The following is a 25,395-nucleotide window of genomic DNA, read 5'->3' as shown; positions in this document are numbered from 1 at the left end:
TTCAAACCACTTATCAGTTTTGCCTTTCTCACTGTTACTGTGTTAGAGATTATATATATTGTGTTTAGGCTCCATATATCGTAACCTGGTATAAATTGTCCATTTCTGTTTCGGAAGTTCTTTACCAACTAACACCAGAGGGACAGCGCACATTCATGAAAAATAACCATAACTATGTCTGTTAGATGAAAGGATAGTTTCCATCTGTAGTCCCTGGCCAGATATTAAATAACACACCCTAGAAACTAGCACTATATAAGTCAGAAAGAAGAATTCTAGCACCTACATGGTAAAATTCAATATCTGTACAACCACTCAAGCTGGAATTTCAAGTACTCAGGCAAGATTTCTCAACTCCAGGAGTTATGTGACTTGATGTCAGTATGGATGTCAACACAGAGTCTGTGTGTGTGTGTGTGTAGTAGTATTATGTAGTATTTATGCTGTTTGCTCATTTAGCTTTTTCTGAGCTTAGCTGGACCACAGAGGGCACAAGCTTCCAGCTTTTCCAGCACCATCCTCCCGATTGTTTACCCTTTTGCTCCCTTTCCTTCCTCATACAGGGGTTTCACAGACCAGCTACGTAAAATCTCTAAGGATGCCGGGATGCCCATCCAAGGCCAGCCATGTTTCTGTAAATATGCCCAGGGAGCGGACAGCGTGGAGCCCATGTTCAGACACCTGAAGAACACCTACGCCGGACTGCAGCTCATCATCGTCATTCTGCCAGGAAAGACTCCTGTCTACGGTTAGAAAAATACTTATAAATAAATAGAGTCCAGAGATATGCTTGTGGTTAAGACTGTGTGGAAACATTAATGCTGTTCTGGGATCGAGTGCTGATGCAATATTCCCTTCTCCTCAGCTTTGCAAATGAAAGAGCCATATTGAGGAGAATGTACTCTGCACTCTGTTGAAAAATATTCTCTGTTCTATTATATATTTTTAATGTGTTGTATGTTTTTCTCAGACTGTGAGGACCTGTTTTTTTTTTTTCTTCACAATCCTAAAGGGTTTGCATGTATGACTGCTCTCTTGTATCTTTTATACTTAACAATGTTGGCTCTGATTTTGAAAAGTCGCATCAACATCATAATATCAACAATTAAAATTGTAAACATGCTGACTTTTTTAATGTTCACTTTGTTCAAACACCCGTAGCCGAGGTAAAGCGTGTGGGAGATACCCTCTTGGGCATGGCCACCCAGTGCGTTCAGGTGAAGAACGTGGTGAAGACGTCACCTCAGACCCTCTCCAACCTTTGCCTCAAGATCAATGTGAAGCTGGGAGGCATCAACAACATCCTGGTGCCTCATCAACGGTCAGTCGTGTTCTTCCTCCTCTCATGAATGACAGTCCTCTAGTAATTCTTGTTTAAAATGACTTCTAATGACTTAAATTGCTAAAATAAATCTTTGTTTTGTCTTAATTTTTGCATGGATGCTATAGTAACATTTATACTTCCATGCAAGAAGACACTGTTAATATTGTCATGTTTATATTGTCTGTATAATTCATGTCTTTGCTATGTTTCTCAATCTATAGACCCTCAGTATTTCAGCAGCCCGTTATCTTCTTGGGAGCAGATGTTACACATCCACCTGCTGGAGATGGGAAGAAGCCTTCAATAGCAGCAGTGAGTTTTTCATTCTCTCTTTATTGGGATTTCTATCCGAGTTCTCATCTCTCTTACTCCCTCCTGAACTCCTCCATATCCTCCTGCAATTTATCACCACCCTCTCACTCACGCTCCCTCTGCTTCTCTCCTCTCTCCTCTAGGTGGTAGGCAGCATGGACGCCCACCCCAGCAGGTACTGTGCCACTGTGCGGGTCCAGAGGCCCAGACAGGAGGTCATCCAGGACCTGGCCTCTATGGTGCGGGAGCTACTCATCCAGTTCTACAAGTCAACCCGCTACAAGCCCACAAGGATCATTTTCTACAGGGATGGAGTTTCAGAAGGCCAGTTCAGACAGGTCAGCTCTGACGTTTTTTTTTGTTTTACTTCTTTCACAAAAAGATTGGTTTGAGTCAGAAGGAGGCAATTGGAGGTGTAATTTTCTTGACTTGTTTTACAAGTCATATAATCTTATAAACATTTGAAGCTGAATGTTTTTTCGGCGTCCTCAGGTGCTGTATTATGAGCTGCTGGCCATTCGTGAGGCCTGTATCAGCCTGGAGAAGGAGTACCAGCCAGGCATCACCTACATTGTTGTGCAAAAACGCCACCATACACGCCTCTTCTGTGCTGACCGCAACGAAAGAGTGAGTCCCCACCACACACAAACACCAGCGCACACACATTCTCTTTTAGTGTTAGACAACAGTGGTGCCCATTAAAGTCAGTACAGTGTGTTATGTTTTTGTCCATATTCTTTTTTATGCTCTGTGCCAGCACGTTAAGTACTGGAAATGGGCCTCCTTAATTACCTTTTGTTGTCAATTGGACTGTTCACCCTGCTAACCCCTGTAATTACATTCGATTAAAGCATTAGGGCCCAGTGCAAACCGAAAGCTCTGGAGTGGCACTCAAGGCCCCCAGAGTAAGACTCAGCTAGTAACAACCTTATTTCCAGTGCAGGCACTCTCATATGGAGCATTAGGCTCTCTGGGGCATTAGGCTTTTAATTGGTTGGTTGGGAGCACTTGGTAAACCTTTGCCTGGGTCGGTCCATCAACTAGTTCTTTTTTCAAAAGTTAGAATTCTTACTTCCTGACCTCATTTAACACTTTAAAAGATTTTTTATTTAATTTTTTTTACAGTTGCTCTTTTCCTGTTTTTCAGCGTTTTTTGTTTTGATGGTGAAACAAAAAAAAAAAACAGTAGTCAAAGGGCATTAGTAGGGACTAACTGATTGTAACTTTGCCTTTGTCAGGTTGGACGTAGTGGAAACATTCCTGCTGGTACGACTGTGGATACAGACATCACGCATCCCTACGAGTTTGACTTTTACCTCTGCAGTCACGCTGGAATACAGGTCAGACCAACTTCTTGTCTCCTCTGCTTGCTTCATCATACACGCCTCCACTATAATCTGAATGTCTGAATTGTACTTTTGCAGAGCCATGCTTTGTTTCAAACTGATTGGGAACAGGATTCAGAAAAAAATATCCACAAGAGGAAATGCCTTGTTAATTTTTCTTTTCTTTTAATTATATGAAGTGAGGTCTTCCCTCTGGCAAAATGTATCTGTGACCCAAGTCTGGCCATGTTGGTCATTTTCAGGTGTCTTAAAAAGACATTTCTTTTCAAGGCAACTGAAAAGTTTTTCTTTCATGTGATGGTATGGTGCAATTTTACCGAGCTTGTTATTAAGAGTACCCTCACCTCTGTGACTGTGTGGAATGGCAGTGTTTTGGCACAAAACGTAGAACAGCTAGACGAAAAGTTGCAAACTTCATCAAAAATCAAAACTAGGACAGCCAAGTTCTGCAAAAGCGCATACCTGCCTGTTTGCACCCTTAACTCCTATATCACCAAAGTTACGCATAAAGGTTTAATTGTTTTTACCCTTGTTGCCTCGGTGTACTTATGTGATGTCCCAGGGTTTGTGTTTATTTTCTGTCATTTTAACAGTTATGTTAAACTGACAGTGAAGTACTGAATCTTGAATCTGAGTCTAATAATAATAGAGTTGTGTCATTGTTTGTGTAACTGTTTTCTTCCAGGGCACCAGTCGGCCCTCACACTACCATGTACTGTGGGATGACAATTGTTTTACCGCTGACGAGTTCCAGCTGCTCACCTACCAGTTGTGCCACACCTACGTGCGCTGTACCCGCTCAGTCTCCATCCCTGCGCCAGCCTACTATGCCCACCTGGTGGCCTTCCGCGCCCGCTACCATCTGGTGGACAAAGAACATGACAGGTAAGGAGGGCAGATAGTGAGCAGAGGAAACAAGTTTCTTTCTGACTTTGGATGTAAAGGTCCTGAACTCTGTGTGTGTTTCGATAGCAGTTGTGCCTTGTATTACCTGTAGACTGCCAAATTTTGTTGCACGCCTGATCAAATTTTTTGCCATCCATCCCGACTGGTTCTCTCCTGTCCACTCTGCAGCGCGGAGGGCAGCCATGTGTCTGGTCAGAGTAACGGTCGGGACCCCCAGGCGCTGGCCAAAGCTGTTCAGATTCACCACGACACCCTGAGGACCATGTACTTCGCCTGAGCTACACCAACCCTCCCCAATCATTGCCACCCTCAACACACACAAACACACAGACACAACCATGCACGCCTGGCTTGCCAGTCAAGGAGTCCTCATAGGTGCAAGTCCCGCCCCCCACACGCCTAGTCAATCCGGACCTGACACTGTGCAGAGGAAAGCAGGGAGGAGGGAGGGGAGGAGGCACCCCCACACTGGACTGAGGATGCAAACGCTGCTTTAAAAACAAACAAGAGAGAAACTCAGCACTATTATGCAATATTAAACCAGCCAACTAGTTTATTTTCACCCCCATCAGGCCCCTTTTCATAGCCCCTCCTATTTGTTTTCCCGTTTGTCTCCTTTACTCGTGGCCCAGTGGGTGGTTTTTTTTTTGTTTGTTTGTTTTTACTTTCCCCCTCCTTTGGCACAGTCTTTCTTTATGATCTACTAATCTGCTCCTTTGCCATCTACAGTACCTCAAGTCAGTCTGAGCAGCAGTACTTTTCCATTCTGTCAGATTTACTGTAGTTTCTTGCTGATTCTCCCCAGTGTTTTTAAATGAGGGAGCAGAGACGGAAGGGTCAGACTCTGGAGTTGTTCAGTTATTTCACTGGGCCAGAGGTCCTCCCAGTTGCCACTTTTATTTTTCCCTTTTCCTCCTGTTTCCTCTTTTCTGTCACTTTTCACTAGTGAGTGAAATCACCAGTTACGTGTATGAAGCAACATGTTCTTTTGAGCACACTGCCACCTGTTGGCGACGAGGTATAAATGCCCCCTTAAAGTCACAAGTTGTTGCTGTCTTGTAAGGGTTCAGATCAGTTTTGATTTATCTTTAGCCATCAGCTGTCACATTTAAAACGGGGGGCAGTTTATATTGGCTGATATATCACTTGCTCAGTTGCAGCCATCTATGGATTTTATTTAAAGTATAACACTGTTATTTGATTCTGGTTGTTATTTTTTCTTCTACATTATGTGAAACATTTTATGATTCTAACTTTTTTTTTTAATCATCTTTATGTTTTTATCTTTGTAGTTGTCTTGCATTCATTTCCCTCAGTGCTTTATCTCACATTTCCCTCTCTTGAGTTTGAGATGGTGGTTAAATAGAGATCATGTCGATGGTTTCCTCTAGTGCAATAATCAGTTGAACGAAGGGAAGAGGATTTTAGGGGACTTAAACAACTAAAAAAAAAACAAACACATTTCATTTGACGTGAGTGTCCTTGATAGGAGAAAAGTTTGCCACTCGTAAGGCACTTTCCTGTATTCCTCCTCTGCGAGATGATTGATCAGCATGTTTTTGAGTTTGCCCTTGCTCTTGGGCAAAAACAGTGCAATTGCAGTTTTGGTGATTTTCATGTTTTTACTTGAATTGAAGGATTTTATGCGCCTCACGGATTGAGAATATTTTATCATCAATGGGCATAATTTCAGAATTTTTGATTTTCAGTTTGCTAATGAGGCTGATTTTCTTAATTCTTTGGAATTACCTGGTTTTGGAAAACAAAGCTTTTCACCTGACAGCAGCAAAGTGGAGTCTAAAGGCCATAAAGAGGTAGTATTCAAGTGCCTGGTGGAAGTTTAAGGGTTTAATGGTCAATAGCTGCATAACCTATTGTAGGGATCCTATGTCAGTGGGTAAAAGAATCAAGAAGCATATTCTAACAAATGGACAGCATAAGATCGTTTGAAGTAAGAACGTTTCACCCAATGCCTCTTATTCCTCTCAATAGCCGTCTACTGACTTTTCTATACATCTCATTCAAATCATTCTAAGATCAATATATTTATTATGTTTGCCTATACAGCAAGTGTTAGCTGTTGGCTTTGCTTAGGAGCAGCATTCAAGCAAAGCAGGCAGAGTTGTCTTTTGCTTAATATTCACCAGATATGGATCCAGCTGCTACAGTGTGTTTGTACCTAACGGGCCGGGTTCATGGGCATGGAGTCAGCCTCGTCATGAACTCATTTTTCAATAAACTCTTTCTTTAAGTAGACATCCAAGTCCAGGACTAGGTTGAATTCCTGTCCATGTAACCGGCCCAAAGTTGGGACTGGCTTCAGAACAGAGCCGAGGAGTAAAGTGGATGACCAACATTTGCAGCAGAAGTGCAGCTGACTGTTGGTATGAAATGTGGATGTGGATTACACTACACTACACTCCTTTGTGCCACTGGTGACCTGAAGCTTGTCCGGGGGGTGTTTTTCAAAGTTATCTGCACTAAAAGAAGCATGTGTTTCGGGACTGAACACAGGCGTGGTGCTACTCATTCTGAATTAGAATCTGAAGCTGAACCTCTATATGAGACTGTATATGAGCAGGTGGGTAGGGTAGAAAACCGTAAACCTCACTCACTGAAGGACAGGAGAAGATCCCACTGCTACAGTCGGTGCGGGGAGCTCTAAATTTAGGATTTCGCTCTGTAGTTATGGTCAGCATTGAGAACCTGTAAATGGTACAATGACAGACGTTCCCTGGGGCAGTGAGGTATAATGTAGGGTCCGACATCCGCTGTTGCATTTGACTGCCTTTCACAGGCTAGCCTTTCAGTGTGGAAGCCAGTGGGTTTGAGCCTTCATGATTTCACTAGTGTCTGAAAGCCTTTTTAAAAAGCCAGATCGAAAGTATATTTGTACATTTTAAATTATGTAATGCACACCACTTATTTTTGCTAACAGAAAAAAAATGTAGTCTAATTATTAATCTTAGTAATAAATGTATCATGATAAGTAACGGTTAAAAAGGTATAATAACAAAGTTTTATTATTGCAATAGACTGTTGACTTGTTCCTGTGTCACTGTATAACGTATAGTGTATGTGTGAACAGTGGTGGGGTTGTTGAAACTAGTGATGTGTGTTTGGACTGTCATACTGTTATTGATAGGGATGTGGACTTAAACCGCCTCTTGCTTTGATGTTTGGAAAAAAAAAAAAAGCTGCAAGATGTTGAATGCTTATTTCTCTCCCTTTGTCTTTTTTTTGTTGTTGTTTTTTTTTCTTAGATGTTCGTACAGTTGAGGGTTTGTCATAGAAGAGAGAATCTATATTAACATACTGTACTCCAAGCTTCGTATTAAGACATTACATCCCTATTGTGGCGACGAACAGTAGACTAGAGGAAGAGTCAGGTGATGCATTGAGCTTCTGCTCTCGAATGTTCTCGGGTTTTCTTCAACTGGTGCTGACGCCTGCTCCTTATCAAGAGGGAGAGTGAAAAGGAATGGGCAAGTGGTTTTGAAAGTGTTGTTGATCCATTTCAAGGACACGTGATCAAAGACTAATGTAACGAGGGGTAGTAGTTCTCCATTCCTTTGTGTTTAAGCCTCGGGGGATTAGCGTCGTGTTGCAACCTCTGTTGCTTTCCTCAGACTCCTCTCCTTACCCGAGCCTCTTCATGCGCTCACAAATACAAAGAGTTGGCCTCCCGGTAAATCTGTGGTGTGACAAAGCCTGTAATCTTATTGTTGCTCTCTTTCCCCTTTACTCCCGAACATTTACTCCCCTGTGCCAGAGGACTACATTCCACGGCCGTACAATCCCATCCGATCCTTCTGGGAGGCGTAAAAAAGATTAGAGCTGAAGGACAATATAGTGGGTCCTGCGATTAATTCAAGTATGTGTGTGTTTGGAAGGAATCAGAGCTGATCAGTGATAGCTTTGTCAGTATGCGGCAGGTTTATGTTGGAGGTTGAACAAGTCTGAAGGTTGATTGTGAGAATGGAAATCCATTTATAACTCACTATCTCTGCTGTCTGTAATGGATGTTCAGTTTGTGTATAAACTACACTCTTGAGGGCAGTTGAACACATGTTTACATAGCAGATGTGTTTGCCTCGCTTACAACTGAAATGTCATCAGCTCTGCTTTGCAAATATTAGCTAGTAGAGAAGTGACCTAACATGAGCAAAACCATTTGGGGCCTGTGGAAGTGAACGCCAGAAGGGATATGAAGACATTATTTATTTGGTCAATTCTTCCTCAACAGACATCTGTGTTACATAGCAGCAGGAAAGTCTTGTTTGCCCTAGTTCCATTAAAATGACTTGTTATATCGGATTGAAATAAAAGGGGGACTCAGCACACAGCTTGCTGCTAGCTGTGGTGTTTGGGTCTCAAGTAGGATTGTTACAATACCGACAGGTCTTTTTTTAATGGAAGCTGAAGAGCAAACATCTTACCCACAAAGTGATATGTGTCTGGTGAAGAAAAATAACCAAATGAACCTCAAAAGGTCAGTGTCTCCTTTTTTTTAAACATGGAAATAAAGGCGTATTCCATTTTGAGTAATCGATCAATATCCCTGATTTTGGTTGCTGTCTATTTGCAGTGGAAGGTAGCAATGGAGTGAGAAAAAGTCCACAGAAAGTGCCTTTCCTCTTGATGGTGCTGTAAATTGAAAGATAAAATGTAAAATCAAAATCTCCTTTTCAAGAACACATTGCAATGCAGGAATGGCTGCATTTTACACACACTCACTGTACACATTTGGTTTTTTTTTTTTTTTTTTTTTAGAGATGGCAATGCAAACTCGTGTATTTAGACATTAAGCCTACATAGAAACAGAATATTATGCCAAGTATATGGTTGTGGTTGAGCTTTCGCTTCCTAGTGCATTTAGTGTCTTGGACCAATGGTGTCGTTGGTACAGTGGACAGTGGAATGTGCGTTGGGGTGGGTGGGGTCATAGCTGACACTAGCGTGGTGTGTGTGTGACGCAGCCCAGCCCACAAATGACAAACATAGCACAGCACTTTAGAGACTGCCACTCTCACTTAGACACAGAGCCAAGAGGTTTCGATCTCTGTCCCTCCAGTTCCCTTCATCCTCCTGTTCCGGAGGAGGAGGAGAGGATTCAGACCTCAGTGTAAACGAGGAGTCGAAGGGATGTGTGTTACCAAACGAAGCAGTCGGTCATTAAAAGTGTGCCTCATGCTCTCGTGACTTTGTTGCTGGCTCGGTCGAGTCAGCTTGCTCTCGGGTGGTGGTTTTCCCTCTGGAACAGCCACTCAACACTTTTGTTACGGCTAGGGCTGGGTGTCAAAACATGATATCAGTACGCCCCAGATTTTTGCCATTGAAATTTTGAGGCATCCGAAATTTAAAAAAAAAAAAAAAAAAACTCCAGAACTTTTTACAATAATAGACTTTTGCACAGAGGAATCAAGGTTTTCTTCTTGAAGGGCATTTTTACAAAGGAAAGCAAAATAGTCTGTTTGAAAAAGCATGAATGACAGAAAATACTTTAGTCTGTTGCACAGTGAAGTATGCGTTCCTCCAAGTGTCATTTAAAGCAGGTATAGAGATGAAATCAACAAAACCAGTGTCAGTATTGAAACTCTCCTCACGATGCCCAGCCCTAGTAACAGCCCATGGCATTCTGTCATCGTAGTGCAATGCCCTGCCATGTGTCTTGTCCCTTATGGAGGGAATGTGTGCCCAGTAGTATCCCTGTCTTGAGCCGGTAGGGTGTCGACTGAAAACCGAGGGTGGTCTGTAGTTCTGTGGGTACCTTTTCAGTCCAGGGGGTGAAATCTTTCTATTACAAGAGATCTCAAAAAAAACACTGCACCTCAGTTACCTTGGTATGCTGCATATGTTATACTACATGAAAGAAAACTGCAAATTGCTTTTATTATGACATATAATGCTTGAGTAATGCCTGATTGCGATATTCTTATACAGTAACTATTTTAGAGTCAAAATAAGTATAACTGTAAAAATATTCTCTGTTTTGTCTTAACACTTATCCGATTTTGAGAAATTGTTCTTGAGCCGACTTTTATTTTGTTGTCCTATTTAAATGTGTTGTTCTTTAAATATATATATGAAATATATATATGCGGAATATTTTATGGTGTATTTATTGAGAGTGCGTTTAAGCGGCTGGAGTCTCCGCATCATATTGCAACATGGTGGGGGCGGAGCCAGGAGGATGAGGCCTTTAGCCCCTCCCCCTCCATGTTGACGCCTTATTCTCCTAAACACGCAAGCACAACAATATGGAGGGGGGTGCGAGGTGGAGGAAAAGCAGGAGGTGGATTTGACTTGTCAAAAAGCTGTGTGTCAAGTTCTGGTTGATGTTTACAGGTCAGCTCTCCCTCCTCCTTTATTCTTTACCCCTCCACTCTTCTTTTACCACCTGAGAAGGCCAAATGCCAACCCCCACATGTTGCAGCTCATCTCTGATGAAGGGAACCATTTCTGAACCACACTGACTTGAGTGTCGAATAGCTGACTTTTTTTTTCATCCCAAGCTGCTAACTGGTACGTTAGCCATGTAAATTCCCCCGAGCCAGTAAAGGGCAGGTGGGAGAGCATAAAACAAAGAAAGAAAAAAAAACTGCGGGGGAAGGAAGGAAATATTTTGGAGAGGCAGAATTCTTTTGGATTATGGTGAAATTTTTAGTGTAGGCGTTGCTTCTTTCCTCTTAAATTGTCTCCTGTCAAATTTTTTTCTTTTTTTTTTTTTTCTTGTGCCAGAGCATTTTACAGCAGAACAGGTCTCATTCCACGAGAAAAGACATGCCTCAGCCTTAAGTGCGTTCTTACTTAATCGCCAGATTTCTATGTGACTTTGAAATGCCTGTGTTGGGTAGCCTACCAAGAAAACAAGCCTACGTACTTGATCTGCCCTAATTCCCCAACCGGCATCGTCATCATTTCTCATGCCTCATGTAAACCACTAACATTTTTACAGAACCTAGTGAACTCTGATGTACGAACAAGTGTAAGCTTTCGAAAATTGCTCTGTCCCATTTGTACTGATGTCAAAACAGAACCAGGTCTGGGTCAAACTGTATTTGGAAACCATTCTTGGCATTTGTTTTAACCAGATGAGCAGTGCTTACTGCCTCAGGACAATTCAGATATTAACATAAATTCTGAATGACATGAAAACATATGCTAATTTGCCTTTTATACCCTTCCATGTGCTGTTGTAAACTCATTGGTCATTCTATTGTCATTAATTGCAAATCCAAAGAACAGTATTTTCAGATACAGTTGGACCTGGGGCCGGACAGGAACCTGGGGGCTCCCCGGAGTGCTGGATTACAGAGACCTGTGCCTGTATAATGAACCAAGGATGAATAGTGTTGTGATGAATTGCTGTTCTTTTCTTTCTTTGTTTTTTTTTTTTTTTAATTCTTCTGTTGGTTGTCCTTCACCCCATTCGAGGATCAGAGACATGGAGCTTTTGAGTGTTGTCAGTCCTGTTCCAAAGTAAATAGGCCCTTTGCCCATTAAGCCAAATAAATTTTGGTTAATAAATGTTTACTGTAATGTTTACTCCCATGGCTATCAGATGTTTAACCTGTTCTCATCCCATTAGCATTCCAATAATGACTACGAACCAAATATTGCAGAAGAGATTAGGCTCCTGATGCCACTTTTCCCTTGTACACACACAATGGTTTTGAAAACAGATACTTGACAGTGGTCAAGGATTTTCTGTGTACGCTGACTGTCCAGATTGTCAGGATTTTTTTTTTGTTTTTTATTCAATGTAGCATCACTCTTGTGTCAGTCTTATTTTAAACAAAAGATCTTGGGCTCTGATACCTCTGTGTGAGGCACCAGCAAACGGATGTATACGTCGAACAGTGAACCTTCACCACCAGATGATCCATGTCTCAGTCTGTGTTAGCCTATGTTGCACCGGCTCTGTTGTACCAACAGCTCGATTCCTTTCAGTTTTAAATGTCTTTCTTTTGTAACTCTCTTACAGGATGTTGGCCTTTTAGTGTTGCTTTGCTTCAGTTTGAAGTGTATCTTTGACTAATACTTGCAATAAAATGCTTTGCTTTACCTTGGTTGTCTTGGTGAAAAAGATAATAAAAGAATAATATACAAATAAAATATAGAATAAATATTCTGAATAGCACAAATCCTTCATCACATGAAAACACACTAAAGGAAATCTAACCAGACACTATTGCACTAAGAGGAGCAAACAAAAAACAACAAACAATTCCCCTGCGAGAAATCACCACCGCAATACTCCATAGAAACTGGAGGATGTCCTCGTCATCAAGGCGACAGACATATTTGGAACAACACAAGCGGACTGGGCAGTCCAGATTTGCGTGAAAGCTGTAGAAGTAAAAACAGTCAAAAATTAGAAAAATGTAAAGTGTCACCAGTGGTGAACAAAATACTCAATCCCAAAACACTGGACTCAAAGTATAGATAGTCCTTCTCGAATGTTACTCAACTACTCATGAAAGTTGCTCAGTCAAAATTTTACTTGAGTTAAAGTACAGTGGAGTACTTGCTTTTAAACATACTTAAGTATTCAAAGGTACAAATTACAACTCGTTAAGAGTTAAGACACTGACTGTCGATGAGGAAATCTGCTGAAAAGAACAAGCTTGGTCTTATTGATGACCTGCTCAGTCAGTAGGGCTCCCACACTCTCCCAACCCAACCCCCAGAGTCAGGGTGCTTACTTTTATACATGCATGCACAGAGGGGCATGCTGGGAGATGGAACGGCTTCCACACTCTCCCAACCCAGCCCACCCCCCTGAGTCAGGGTGCTTATCCCCCATGATCAGGTGCCTGTTTGGCCTATTCATTAATCCATACATGCATACTGTTTGCTCTGGATATAATTTCTTTTTTCTCTTTTCTAGTGTGAACACACTACATGCTTTAATGATCATGTTTACCATCTTAGTTCATATGTTAGCATGCTAACATGTTCTACTTACCACAAAACACATCTGATAGGAAAATTGACCTCATGGTGGCTCTATGGAAAGCCAGAGTTAACCAAGTTAATACTGAATATCACTGGGAATGCAGTTAAAAAACCCACTCACGTAGGTGTTTATTTCACTACACACTCAGACACCTAAACACACACATTGCATGAAAAAAGTGAAAGTGGAGGACCATATCCAAGCAACCAGTGAGAATAATCAGTAAATGTTCATCGACACCTGCCAACAACCAAACTGACACGCTCTCCTCCACAGTGCTGCTCCCACTAATGAGCTAAAGTGTTAACAGGTGAGATATCTGGGGTAGAAAGGAACAGTGTCTACCTGAGAAGCAGTGGGAGTGAGAGGGAGGTATTATCAGGCCTGTCACACTTGCCATGGTAACACAGGTGTTTTCATTTATTTTCCCTGATTGCGCCTCTTTGACTGTGTTGGTGTATACAAACCGTGGTATCGACAGGTCTTTCCCTCCCCCGACGCTGTGCCGCACCTGTTAGGGCACGATAAATTACACCTATATTATCCTTATTAGTACATGATTTCACAAGATTCCCAACAAAGCTCTGCGCAGCGTAAACCTGAACAGAGGTTTAATCAGCCACAAAAACACAAAACACCTGTGTGTGTGAGTGTGTGTGAGTGTGTGTGTGTGTGTGTGTGGGGGGGGGGGGGTTCTAAAAAGGACAGTTGCCTTGAAATAAACATAAAATTGTGATATTTAAATAGCTGAGATTCCTTTAAATCAGTTTTAAATGTTTTAGAGTTTTCAAAGAAAACATGTATGTATATGTTAGCCACAAAAGGCTGAAGTGCAGGATTTTTTTTTTCATATGTCCAGTGTCATTTATAGGCTGAAGAAAGTGCTGTCCTGAAGTATTATCTTGAAGACCATAAAAAGTAGCTATTTTTTCATTATGTAGCTTGTTTATGCCAGAATAAAATGACAAAAAGAATCAGAATTAAACTTTAAACACTCGCACTAAAATTGCTCAGTTTTTATTTGTTGGATTCACAAAAAATATTGTCCTACAGTGCAACACACAACAGAAACACAGGAGCAAGTAATGAAAAGAGGGGGTGGTGTGAATTTTCACATTTTTAATTTGGTAGCAGTCCTCCTGAGTCGCACTTTGGTTGGTGTCTGTTGCACATCTTCTTAAATAAGTATATTAACACAACACTGTTGAAATAAGTATTAAAAATACTTTATAGTATTAAAATGCTGAATTGAGACATTGGATTTGATTCATGGCCACGTAGCCCTTCTCTTTCAGCTCAATGACATCTCCATTTAAAATGATTTATTGTGGTTTAAAGTTTCCAAAACAAATAGGAAGAGTATTTTCTTGTCGCACATACACTTCTATCACTACAGGTTCACTGGTTAACTCAAGTGAAGCTGAATTAAACCTGTTTGTTTTCTGAGAAACTGTGCATTTGTTCACTTTTAGAACATCAAAATGCTGCGACAAACTCAGGAGGCATGAAGCTGTAGCACAGAGTAATGAGAGAACAATAGCAAAGCAAACGATCACTGCTGAGCAGGAACACTTCTCATCATTAAAAACGTGGAGAGATGGGTGCTCTGTGAGAAACCAGATACTCTGCAGGGCGGGACTCAGCACTGATTATGTTCACATCCTAACTGTCAGGAGCAGCTCAGTCCTCCTGCGCCCTGCTACATCCAGCTGACAAAATGACGGCGTTAATTTCCGTACATCATTTAAATAAAGGAGAGCCACTGTTGAGTCAAACAGACGCCTCTCAGAAAATGCACTGCTGTGTAATTTCAAGCGTGTGGCATTTCCAGCCAATCAGTGAAGTCAAAGCAGGTTTTCCACTAAGATTTTTGTTCAATAACTAGTAAATAGATACAACAACAACATGAAAACACCAGTTACAACACGTAAAGTGGTGTCTGCTGATTTTTTTCAGCCACTTGGGGGCAGCGGAAAAAGCTTTAAACGCAATGGTTACATACCACAATCATCTTCAGTGGTATTTCTGTCATCTTGCAGATATCTACCATCTGCCAGAAATGTTTGGGGGTGAAAGCAATTTCTACAGACTGCTCCAACCACCGGGACTTAATTTATTTTCAGTGAAGAAGAAGCAGAGCAGCACTGCTAGATATGATTATGAGAGTGAATCAAAACATGGGTAGTAAAACTAAAAAATAAAAAAAGGGGGAGCACAAATGGGGAGCACAAAGTCAGGTGATAATTCTGTGTGGAAACATCACTACAAGTGCCACATTTTATATTTATATAAAATGTTAAAAATAAATTATATTATATAAGTCATTTTTTGACAAGTTGTTCAAACATTTTATCTTGTAAAAAAAAAAAAAGATGTAGGTCAGTTAGGGATTTACCAACCACTGTCACCAAGGTATGAGGAACCTAAAAATCACAGTCAAGTCCAGCGGCTGTTTTTGGACAGAGGTGTTCTTTCATTAATTTCCGAGGCTGCAGTTTGTTGAATTGTACGCCAGGCGTCACTTTGAAAGTGGTTCAGTCGGTGATGGTGAGGATTTGTCAAGTTTGTCTGAGAATCTCTCCCTTGCCACATTATACTATTTCACAAAGTCAACTACTGATGCAGCAGCAATTCAAGCAGGCAACACTTTATCATAATTACCAAAGCAGCTACATAACTGGTTCTAATTAAAATAAATACCAACTGGAAGTACGTGTCAGGTTTAATACATGTCTTAATCACCATTTTTATAAATGAGTTTGCAAAGTAACTGAATGTACAAACAGATCTGATAGCCACTGCCTGAACTGCACAGGTGTCTCTCATACAGCTGATTAGGGGAATGAAACACAAAAGTAAAATTCTCTCCCTCTTTTGTTTGCTCTTTCTTTCCCAAAAAAAGGTTGATTGACTGAAAACTATTTTCTAAAATGAATATGAAATACAGTGTTACATGTGCCCTTTGATGGTGTTTCTTTGTTCATTTGCTCTCTCTTTTTTCCCCTCTTGCTTCTTGCCCACATCTCTGCAGGTGTCCTTGATTATCTAATGATGATCGGATACACCTGTAGCACCTTGACCAGGCAGCTATAAAAGGAAGCATTTGGAGAGAAGGAGCGGGAGCTCTTTGTTTGAGGGTGTGTGTGCTTGCTTCTGAGTGGTCGCAGTTTTGTTTTGTTGGAGGGGAAAAAAAACAAACAAAAAACAACCCCACTCATCTGTTTTATACTGAATGAGAGTTGAATAAATGCTCTCACTTCGGACTTTGCAGCAAATATGCTGCAGATCACCTAATTTTCACTGTCAAACAAAACAGATTTGGGGTTTAAAATTCAGTGAAGCGGCTTTGTCAGGCTGGCAATGAGATCAGTTTTTTGGGGACTCTGTGTCCAGTCCAGACACAGTGTGATTATATAAGCGTTAGACAGCTTTTATTTATTCAGGATGTCTCATTAAAAATAAGATTTTTGCAAGAGATATATTGAGATCAAATCCCAAGATGACATAAGACAAGTCAGTCGGACATGAGAAACCTCTTCACATGGACCTGCTGTTTAAAACAGAACTTTTAAGGGCCTCAGAAATGAGTGTCTCTAACTTCAATTTGTTTCATCCCAGTAGTGAAGCGAACAGTTCCCCGGTTCAGAGTTGGTGTAGGAAACCTTCCAAGCTAAAATATCCTCTGATCCAGTGTCATGACTGTTCACTTGAAAGAAAGGATAACAATTTACACAATACGTGGTCTGTCTTTTCCTGCTGTTTCTACACCAATCATTGGCTTGGCTCAAAATCCCCTGCAGTTCCACCTCTCAACAGGAGTGGGAGCAATTCACCAAAAAACTAAATAGAAAAAAAAAAGTCAGGCCTGGTGAGGAAAGGATGAGGTGCTGTGCACTCTGTCAGGGCTCACATACAATATGTACAGTGTATGTTTGAGTGTTTTGTGAAGAGAAGCCAGAGATCGGGCATCTTTAGGACATCTGTTTTTAAAAAATAAATATGTGGGCATGAAGATGCAGACTTGTGGAGAATTGTGCTGTCAAGCCAGAAGTACTTTTTTTTTTTTTTTTTTTTTTTTTTTTTAACATCACAGGGCATCTGTGTTCAAATTCTGTATCTGGAATGTGACATTTTCATTTTACCTCTCACCTCTGCCATCGCTCCTGTCAGGAGGGCGGATGATATACAGGAAAAACAACCTGACTCAGTCTGCACACCACTATCTCCTCTGTCCCATAGATGACAAATGACCTGGTAGCGCAGGGAGTTATCACAGGCGTCAACCTGCAAAAGAGGATCCACCAGCTGCAGGAGGCCATTCCAGCACAGGAGTTGGCCTCCGTTGGGCAAAGTCAGCAACAAATATTGATTTAATAATATCCCAATCTTTGTATGTAAGCATAGTTTGTGATTGACTGTCTGCTGAGAGAATATTTGGCTCCTTTTTAAAGGTTTCTGGAAAGGGAACTCAACCACATCTTTTTTTCATGCACTTTGATTAAATTTTATGAACATCTTTTTTTTTTTTTTTTTTTTTTTAAATCTGAGCCAAAATGACATAATTTATGGACTAGTTCAACATGCTGACAATTATTATCTGCTTTCTTACTGAGAGTTAGATTAGAAGATCTATACCACCCGTGGGTCTGTCCAGCAAATATATGGTAGATGGTTTTCCACCCCGCTGGGCCACTTTTGTACAGTTTGAGTGGTTTCCACCCACAAAAAAAATGTCAGGCTTTATTTCAATAAATCTTCCCCTCCTCTCTTCTGATTAGTTTGATGTTGACATAACACTACGTTCAGTGAGCTCAGCCTTGTAACTGATAACCATCAAAACCAAATGTCATTTCATGATTAGCTAAGATGCTAAGCCAACTGTTTCCTGGCACTAGATTCAAACTGACCTTACAGATGAGAGAGTGGTATTGATCTCCAAACTCCAAATAAAGTTGATACTGCAACAGCAAATACATCCTGTTGTTGTTAAAAATGTACTGCTTCTTTCATTTTTAAAAACAAACAGAAAAAATGTCAGCTCTAAACCTAATCCAACCAGTGATTGTTTTCTACTAAACATATTTGCTGTTCTAACTCTCAGCATGAAAGCAAATAAACACTTCCCAAAATGTCACCCTATTGCTCAAAGGACTCAGAGGCTCCTAGCAACATTCTTAAATTATGAAACTGCCAACTCTGACTATAAATAGCTAGTCACGCTTTTCTCTAATCTCACAAGACCACCCATTCTCCTTTTGTTAGCCCTTCACTGACCTTTATCTATAAACATGAATACGTATAGTTCTGGCAAGGAAATCCAGCTGTGATAAGAGTAACATGGCTGGAATGCACAGAGACGCTGAATAACTGGGGGTCAACAGAGGGAAGACTGGCCGCTGACGGTTCTCATGGATGTGTCATGGATCAGCGCGCTGCTCTATACAGCTCCACAGAGAGAGAGTACAATGCACCCCATAAACAAGTGTGCGTGCGCGTGGAGCTGACTGCAGAGATGGTGGTAAGATAATAAGATAATATTGAGCTGTCAGGGGTCAGCAGACAGTCTTTTCTATTTTATGGACTGTGTGAATTATGATGGACCATTCTAACAGTTTGTCCTTCCCAGCCATTATTCAGTTACTATACTCTTGGGCAATGCATCTATAATGAATTTGATTATCTACAGATCATTTTGATGGAGGGTTAAGCAACAAAATTAACAGTAAAGGGCCCTCTCCACTATTTTCTCAACCAATACATTAAACTAACATCACCTAATCACTTTAAGCCATGATAGAGGTGTGGGTAGTGCCAATCTGTTGGTTCAGACTGTCCAGTCTCAAGTCTGAACAACTACTGAATGCTTTGCCATGAAATTTGGTACAGACGCTCATGGTGCCAAGAGGATGAAGCCTAATAATTATGGCCATCCCCTGACTGGTCAATATAGCACCACCATCAATCCAAAGTTTCAATTTGTCTGATACTTTGGTTGCTGGCTTCCAAAACTAATGACATTCACTTCAGCCTCAGCTGTACTATGTGTTTAGAGCCAATTAGAAAATGTTACCATGGTAACACGCAACACTAAGATGTTGAACATGGTAAATAAACTAACATGCTAAACATCAGCATGTTAGCCTTGTCATTTTGGGAATGTTGGCATTCATCTCAAAGCACCACAGTGTGTGAGTACAGCCTCACAGGACTTCTGTGGCTGTGGACTTGTTTTTAAAGCAGCAGCTTTATGGAGCAATATCTGGGTTACAGAGTGAAATCATGTTTGATGTTTTTGACCTTTTCTCTGCAGATGGCTGTTGTGGGCCACTATACTCCAAAATGGCATGGAGTGAAGATAATTGAGCTACTTTTGGGGAACTACAGACTTTTTATGAACTTTTGTGGGAGAAAACTATTTCTATTGTAGACCGAAATTTATATTTCAGTAATTTTTTTCCATTTAAAGATAAGGCTGGCAATATTCTGCTTTTTGTTACTGTCAACAAATGCCACAAAATGACCAAATACAACAATGAATCTGTCAGTCCCCAAGCCCCAGTTTCATCTAACTGAAGATGAATCTTCAGAAATGGGTCATGAATATTTACTTAATTTTCTGAAGATGGCAAAGTGATTTCCTTAATGAGTTCGGCATTGCAGCTCTTAGAAATGTTAACTTGCGCAGTAGGTAGCATTGTATTTGCTGGACTATTTAAAGCCACAGGTTTGTTGATATTGAGTACAAATGTTTATGCAAAATAGCCCACAATGGCAGCTTCATTGCTGCTATAGAAAAAAATCAAGCTTTGGCTTAAAAAATAACTTATTAGGGTCAGTTCATTTTTGTCTTTGGTCACTGAATCAGATTTGTTGACAACAATACAAATATAAAACATCACCAAGTATATTGTTTAAGAAAAATGCCATCCGTGCCCTGAGGAGCTGTAAGGATTTTTTTTTTTTTTAATATTTATCATATGGGACCAGCTTCAGAGGAGGCTCTGCAACTTGCAGGTTCAGCTCCACATGATGGATGTGACTATGCTGCACCTCCATCTCCTCTGTAGTCTGATGGGAGGTGCATGAATGCAAGGGAGCACAGGGTACACTAACAGTACAATGAGAGCAGTGCTAACGGGCTTTTGACAGGGAGGTTTTGGCAGAAATCTGGGTAAGGCAGCAGTTTGAGCAATGTTCTGCCCTCCTTTAACGGTTATACTGTCAAAAAAAATGCTCTGGAGAGGGATAATCTGCACTTGGCAATGTATGTTTTACATACTGCCTGCATTTTCAGCTTTGGAGGCGCATGTCAGGCTGACATGCTGCATTTGTTTCATATAGGACAGGAGCATTTGTAGGGCAGGTATCATAACAAACTCTGAGCAAGCCTGACATCAGTAGTGACTGATCTGTATTCCACTCCTGTCACTCCAGTTTTCATTCCATTTTCATAATGTTTCATCATTGTCTTTTCCACCTCAGGATTTAGCCTCAGGGAGCAATAAGCTGTATCTACCATTCTTGTATTAGAATTAAGGTCTGGCAGTATTGAGGACTTTTGCTGCTGCAAATGGAGTGGCTTTTTTTTTTTTTTTTTTTTTTTTTTTTTTTTTTTTTTTGATATATTTGGAGATATTGGCATAGAAAGCAAAAAATGATCTTTGGTTAAATCTCCCAGAGGCATGCCAAAACTTTCATGGCAGATGTTCAATTGCTTTTTCCTCCCACACCTGATATAGCTTGTCCTCTATCTGACTCATGGTTCTTTTGGTTCCGTTTCCTCCATGTGGTCCAATGTAGCTCTGCGGAGCACAGCCATAACACAGCTGGGGGTTGAAGGGTTCATTTCTTATGCAAGTTAACATCTCTAGAGTGGATCGTAATGCATCCAGTGTGTTATCTGCCGCTCACAATCTGCAGTGTCTGGATGAATACCAAGAACATTTCAACAAAGGGAAAGAAATACAACAAAACCCAAATGAACAGGAATCCCAGAAGATAAATTTACCCTCAGAAATACATAGTTGTATACACAATGGGATGGGACCACATTACACTGAAAGCACAACATATCAAGCTGAATTCGAGCATTCAATGCCAAATCAGCGAAAAACCGCCTGCACAGTATTCAATTTTATTTTATTAAATCATTTATGCATTTTTGTCCGTTTCTAACAGATAAAACTTGATTGTATTAATGGGTATCCTAAGAGAGCCAAAACAAAACACAGAAAATTATGAGAAATATTATTTACCTGAACATTTTTTGTGGGGGAAAGTTTAGACTCTCTGATCCATCACCAGGTGAACTAATTTAATTTAAAATAAAAAAAATAAGCAAACATTTACTATGACCTTTTCAGAACATTTTTTGTGACCACTCTTTATCTGCATCGACAATAGAGAAATAACTTGCTGTAGCAGAATGTGGCTAGACAGCAAAGCCAGACATCAATAACCAATTTCATTTTCCCTTCTGAAGTATTCACAGCAAATACCCTGCACATCATTCTAGTAGCTGATCCAACTTCAAAGAGGGTGTCATGGACTGTATAGGTGCAGTAAGTACACAAACACAACTAAACAACAAATTTTAGTACATGGACTGCATCAGTCCAGCTGGACTAACATGATTATCTACTGAAATACTGTAAATAAGAATTGAGTCAGTAGTGGAAACCTCTATCTAACTAAGTGCTTTTACTGAAATACTGTACTTCAGTGCAAATGTTCTACTTTTTACAGGGTGTAGAATATACACTCTCTGGGCAGTGCTCCTTCTTCATCCTCTCATGTTGGACTGAGGACAGACTGGATACTACAGTGACTCAGTATTATCATGAGATGGGCTGGGGCTAGCTGGTTAGAGGTAGAGAAAAAGGAGCGAGAGCTGAGGCTAAACAAAGGTTAAATTTGGTGTTGCTGCCTGTAACCTTTATTGGAGGAGTGTTGAGCTCACTGTATAGCTGTGAACCAACAAAAATAGCGAGGGCAGAAAACTAATCAACATCTGCAGTAATGGGGAAAAGAGTCTCTGAAGGGATTTTATTATGAAGGCAATACAGTACATTTAAATACATTATACAAGTGTACAAAATGATCATTACATTTGCTATTAAATACACAGTGTCAGGTGAAGCCCAGCAGGAGGCAGTCTAAAGACACTGCTGGTACTTCAAGTTGAATATCCATTTTTAGATATTTTTTATTTGCCAGCAAGCAGTTCACTCTTCACATTGTTCCACTGCAGTGTAAGGTCATACTGCTCACAGGACAGGAAGTTCCTCCCTCACGGTTCAGTTCATTCCCTGTTCTCCTCTCTTAGACCTTTTTTTTTTTTTTTTTTTTTTTCCCCCTCTTAGATGGAGTCATCCAAACGTTCGTGCAGACTCTCTCCTCTGTTATTGCGCCTGTGTCTCCTGAAAAGAAACCAGCAGTTAAATTTAGATCAAACAGCACTGACAAAGCGTACACTGGCTTGAGTAAACATGATTGTAGTTTTGTTAGCACACACGACCTGGTCTGTCATGCCCCATGTGTGTCACATAGTGTGTGGGAGGACTCTAGCGGTGTAGCTTTCATTTTGTACCCTGAGTTTTTTTTTCTCTCCTCTTTAAAGCAGCTACTACCACTGTCTTGTTTCCTCTCAGTGTATGGCTTTATGATGAGAACATAGCCTGAAATGAGATTTCTGTCTGTGCCTGCCACTGTCCGTGTGCATTACTGTACCACCACAGCAGAAATGCCAGCCCTCCTCCAACCAGCAGCAGGAGGACGAGACACACTACAGCTGCCGTCGTCCCTCTGCCCTCTGTTTCACAAGGTGCTGTCAAGTAAGGAAAAGACAATGAGATGGGGGCGTAAAAACACAAGTCATCTGACATGGCTGCTCCAAAAGGCCAGAAAGGTCCACCGCAACAAGTCTGTACAGTCACTAAACTGACTGGAAGAGCAAGAGCTAACAGGAGGTATCCTGAAATACCCTGACTGTCTTTGGATCATCACCCCTCTTGGCAGATACGAAGAATTGCATTTGTCTCGCCTGTTTAGCAGCAGTAGCAGTAGTGGCGGTAGTGATTTATTGATCGCACTGTGGAAAATCCTTTATCACTGAAACACCGCCAGTGATACAATACACAGAACAAAGTGCAATCAGGACACAGCTCAGATAGACCATAAGCCATGGTATAAAAGAGCCAGATTTCTGAATATCCATGACACAACACAGTGAGCTGACTTCAAATAAGATGTCAAGAGGCACAGCCACCTTTTCATCCAATCAATTATTTTACACAAACAAGGATTAAACATTACCATAATCGCACAACATAAGTATTTGGCCAAAGTAGAAGTTACTCTGTGTCTGGAAGCAACATAGACTGAGTGAACTAAAAGAGTAAAGTTGTGGGCTGTAAACCGAAACAATTAGCTGAAAGATGCTAAAACAGTCGGTAGAGCTGATGGGAACAGCAAAGTCAGGTGGAATTACTCACTATTTGAGTGACTGTTTATATTAACAATGGGGAAAAATACTCACATTAATCTGTGCAGCTTTATGTAAGGTAAATAGTACAGTAAATGGACTTAATCTCTGCAAACTGTGCACAGGTCATACATTTCTAAGCACAGTGTTACTAATTCTGTTCAGGGGCACACCACGAACAATATAGTGTGAAAATCGTACCTGCAGTGAAAGTGGCAGAACTGTAGCCCAGTTTGTTGGTAACCATACAGGTGAAGTGGCCACAAATCGGGTTCATGGTCACAAACAATGTCGTTCCGTCTTTGGAAACTGTTCCTACAGTCCTGGTGATGGCGACTCTCTCGTGGAGCCAGCTGAAGTGTGGGTCTGTCCCCCAGGCCTCGCCACAAACCAGAGAGGAGTGCGACACGTTGATGCTGACAGAGACGTGGTGCACTGCCTCTGGAAAGACAATATGAAAATAGGTGATAAGTGTGGAGGTAAAAATTTATAGCTTTATAGAAAGTAGATGAGATATGAAGTGTTCAGGTATGGGCATCTATCAGTTATAAAATAAGAAAAATGGCACATGGCTGTCCAAAAGGGACTAAGACAAAGAATCATGAGGCGTTTAATGCTGTCAGGAGAAACTGGCTCAGTTTCAGAGACAATAATGAGACCAGAGAGTGAGGCATAATGTCGGAGAATGGGATGATGGAAACCCTGAAAGCTGAGAGAGCAGATGTAGAGAAGAGAGGAGCTGATGAATTGATACCATTTGAGCAGACAGATGAGAGTAAAAGCAAAGAAGCTCTGACAGAAAACTAGAAAGCTACAGCGAGACCAAAATTATCTAGAGGCACAGAAACAAAGAGAGAGACCCACAAAGCGAGGCCTATAGGCAAATTTAATTTCAAATGTTTCATTATTAAATGAGACATTCGCTGTCTGAGAGAAACAATGCCTGCTGGCATGAAATTAAAGCACATTCATTATACCATTGGTAATTGTGGGAGTTAACTCTAGAAAGGTCAGCTGATGAGTATTTGAAATATTTCTGCTTTCACATTATGCTGAGGTGTGCGTGTATGGGACTTATATTATTTACATTAACTTTTGTTGTAAACTTTTCAAAAATGTTGCAGCAGAACAGTATTTATATTCATATCTCCCTTGTTCCGCTGCCATCTGTTGGCAGCCCCAACATCCACTGACCTTCCCAACCGTGTGACTTTCTCTGGGCTCGTTTTGATTGTAGAGGACAGAATCGTCTTTGATAGCAACTGCAACTACTGATTATTTCAATTAAATGTTTAGTCAGTAAAATGTCAGGAAGAAAGAAAAAATGCCTATCCTAATTTGACAGTGTCCATGTTGTTAATTTTGTCTGAAAAACTGTTTTTTTTTTTAAAAAAACAAGGGGATTTTAAAAGATTGCTTTTTGCAAGGTCAAAAATGTCTTGTGAAACCTCAACAATGAATTGAAGATGAACAAGAAGCTCTCACAGAACTTTGAACATATATTTGAACTTCAGTAGTTTCTGTGAAATCCCTGAGAAAACCCTTAAATTCAAGGCAAAGTGGGCTGCCGATGGGCAGCTGTTTGCAAGAGGAAAAAAAAAATCCATCAAAGCAAGACTATGTAAGAAAAGCTCCAAACAGCTCCAGCTGTTCGCTGGACTTTTGAGTGAGACTGTTTTGTCAATGAAGAAATTCAGGTTAAAATAATCTGAAATGTTCGTCATTTCCAACTGATAATTTGATAGGAGGGCAACTTAACGCTCAGTTTTAGCTTGAACATGCCTCTTTGACAAACTAAAAAATAAAAAAATCCATTCAGTGTGATTGCTTGTTGCCTTGAGCCTTGAGGGATGTGGTGTACCAGGGGACATCAAAGATTTTTTCTTTATAGATTCTTTTTTCCAGTTTATAAGAGAGTGAAGAAATTACCTTCTGTTGTAATGGACACTGTAGGATGGGACCAGGATCAGCTGATAGCATGATAAAGTGACTATAGTTAAAATTGATTTATCTTGTGTCAGTTAACTGCCCGATTAGCTGACTAACTGTTGCAGCAGAATCT

The 25,395-nt window shown here is 40.7% G+C and overlaps 2 protein-coding genes across 5 annotated transcripts in view; one reads left to right on the top strand and one right to left on the bottom strand.

Moving 5' to 3' along the window:
* The window catches only part of LOC121186137 (protein argonaute-3), a 35,258-nt gene extending 23,303 nt beyond the window's left edge, over positions 1-11,955 (top strand). For both annotated transcript variants that reach the window (XM_041044792.1, XM_041044790.1), the window contains exons 12-19: positions 564-748; positions 1,162-1,321; positions 1,546-1,636; positions 1,780-1,974; positions 2,129-2,263; positions 2,875-2,976; positions 3,668-3,867; positions 4,057-11,955. In XM_041044792.1, the coding sequence (XP_040900726.1) occupies positions 564-748; positions 1,162-1,321; positions 1,546-1,636; positions 1,780-1,974; positions 2,129-2,263; positions 2,875-2,976; positions 3,668-3,867; positions 4,057-4,165 (1,177 nt within the window). In that variant the 3' untranslated portion in view covers positions 4,166-11,955. The remainder of the gene's footprint in view (positions 1-563; positions 749-1,161; positions 1,322-1,545; positions 1,637-1,779; positions 1,975-2,128; positions 2,264-2,874; positions 2,977-3,667; positions 3,868-4,056) is intronic.
* A 9,086-nt stretch (positions 11,956-21,041) lies between these two features.
* The window catches only part of si:dkeyp-97a10.2, a 7,393-nt gene continuing 3,039 nt past the window's right edge, over positions 21,042-25,395 (bottom strand). For 2 of the 3 annotated variants that reach the window (XM_041043455.1, XM_041043456.1), the window contains 3 exons: positions 23,535-23,774; positions 22,580-22,676; positions 21,042-22,269 (listed from right to left, as the gene is read on the bottom strand). In XM_041043455.1, the coding sequence (XP_040899389.1) occupies positions 22,209-22,269; positions 22,580-22,676; positions 23,535-23,774 (398 nt within the window). In that variant the 3' untranslated portion in view covers positions 21,042-22,208. The remainder of the gene's footprint in view (positions 22,270-22,579; positions 22,677-23,534; positions 23,775-25,395) is intronic. The other variant, XM_041043454.1, reaches the window with a different exon arrangement.

Source organism: Toxotes jaculatrix, chromosome 8 (assembly GCF_017976425.1).
Source record: "Toxotes jaculatrix isolate fToxJac2 chromosome 8, fToxJac2.pri, whole genome shotgun sequence".
Classification (NCBI taxonomy): Eukaryota; Metazoa; Chordata; class Actinopteri; family Toxotidae; genus Toxotes; species Toxotes jaculatrix.
The sequence above is the reverse complement of the archived record's forward strand: the minus strand, read 5'-3'. Positions and strand labels throughout refer to the sequence as shown.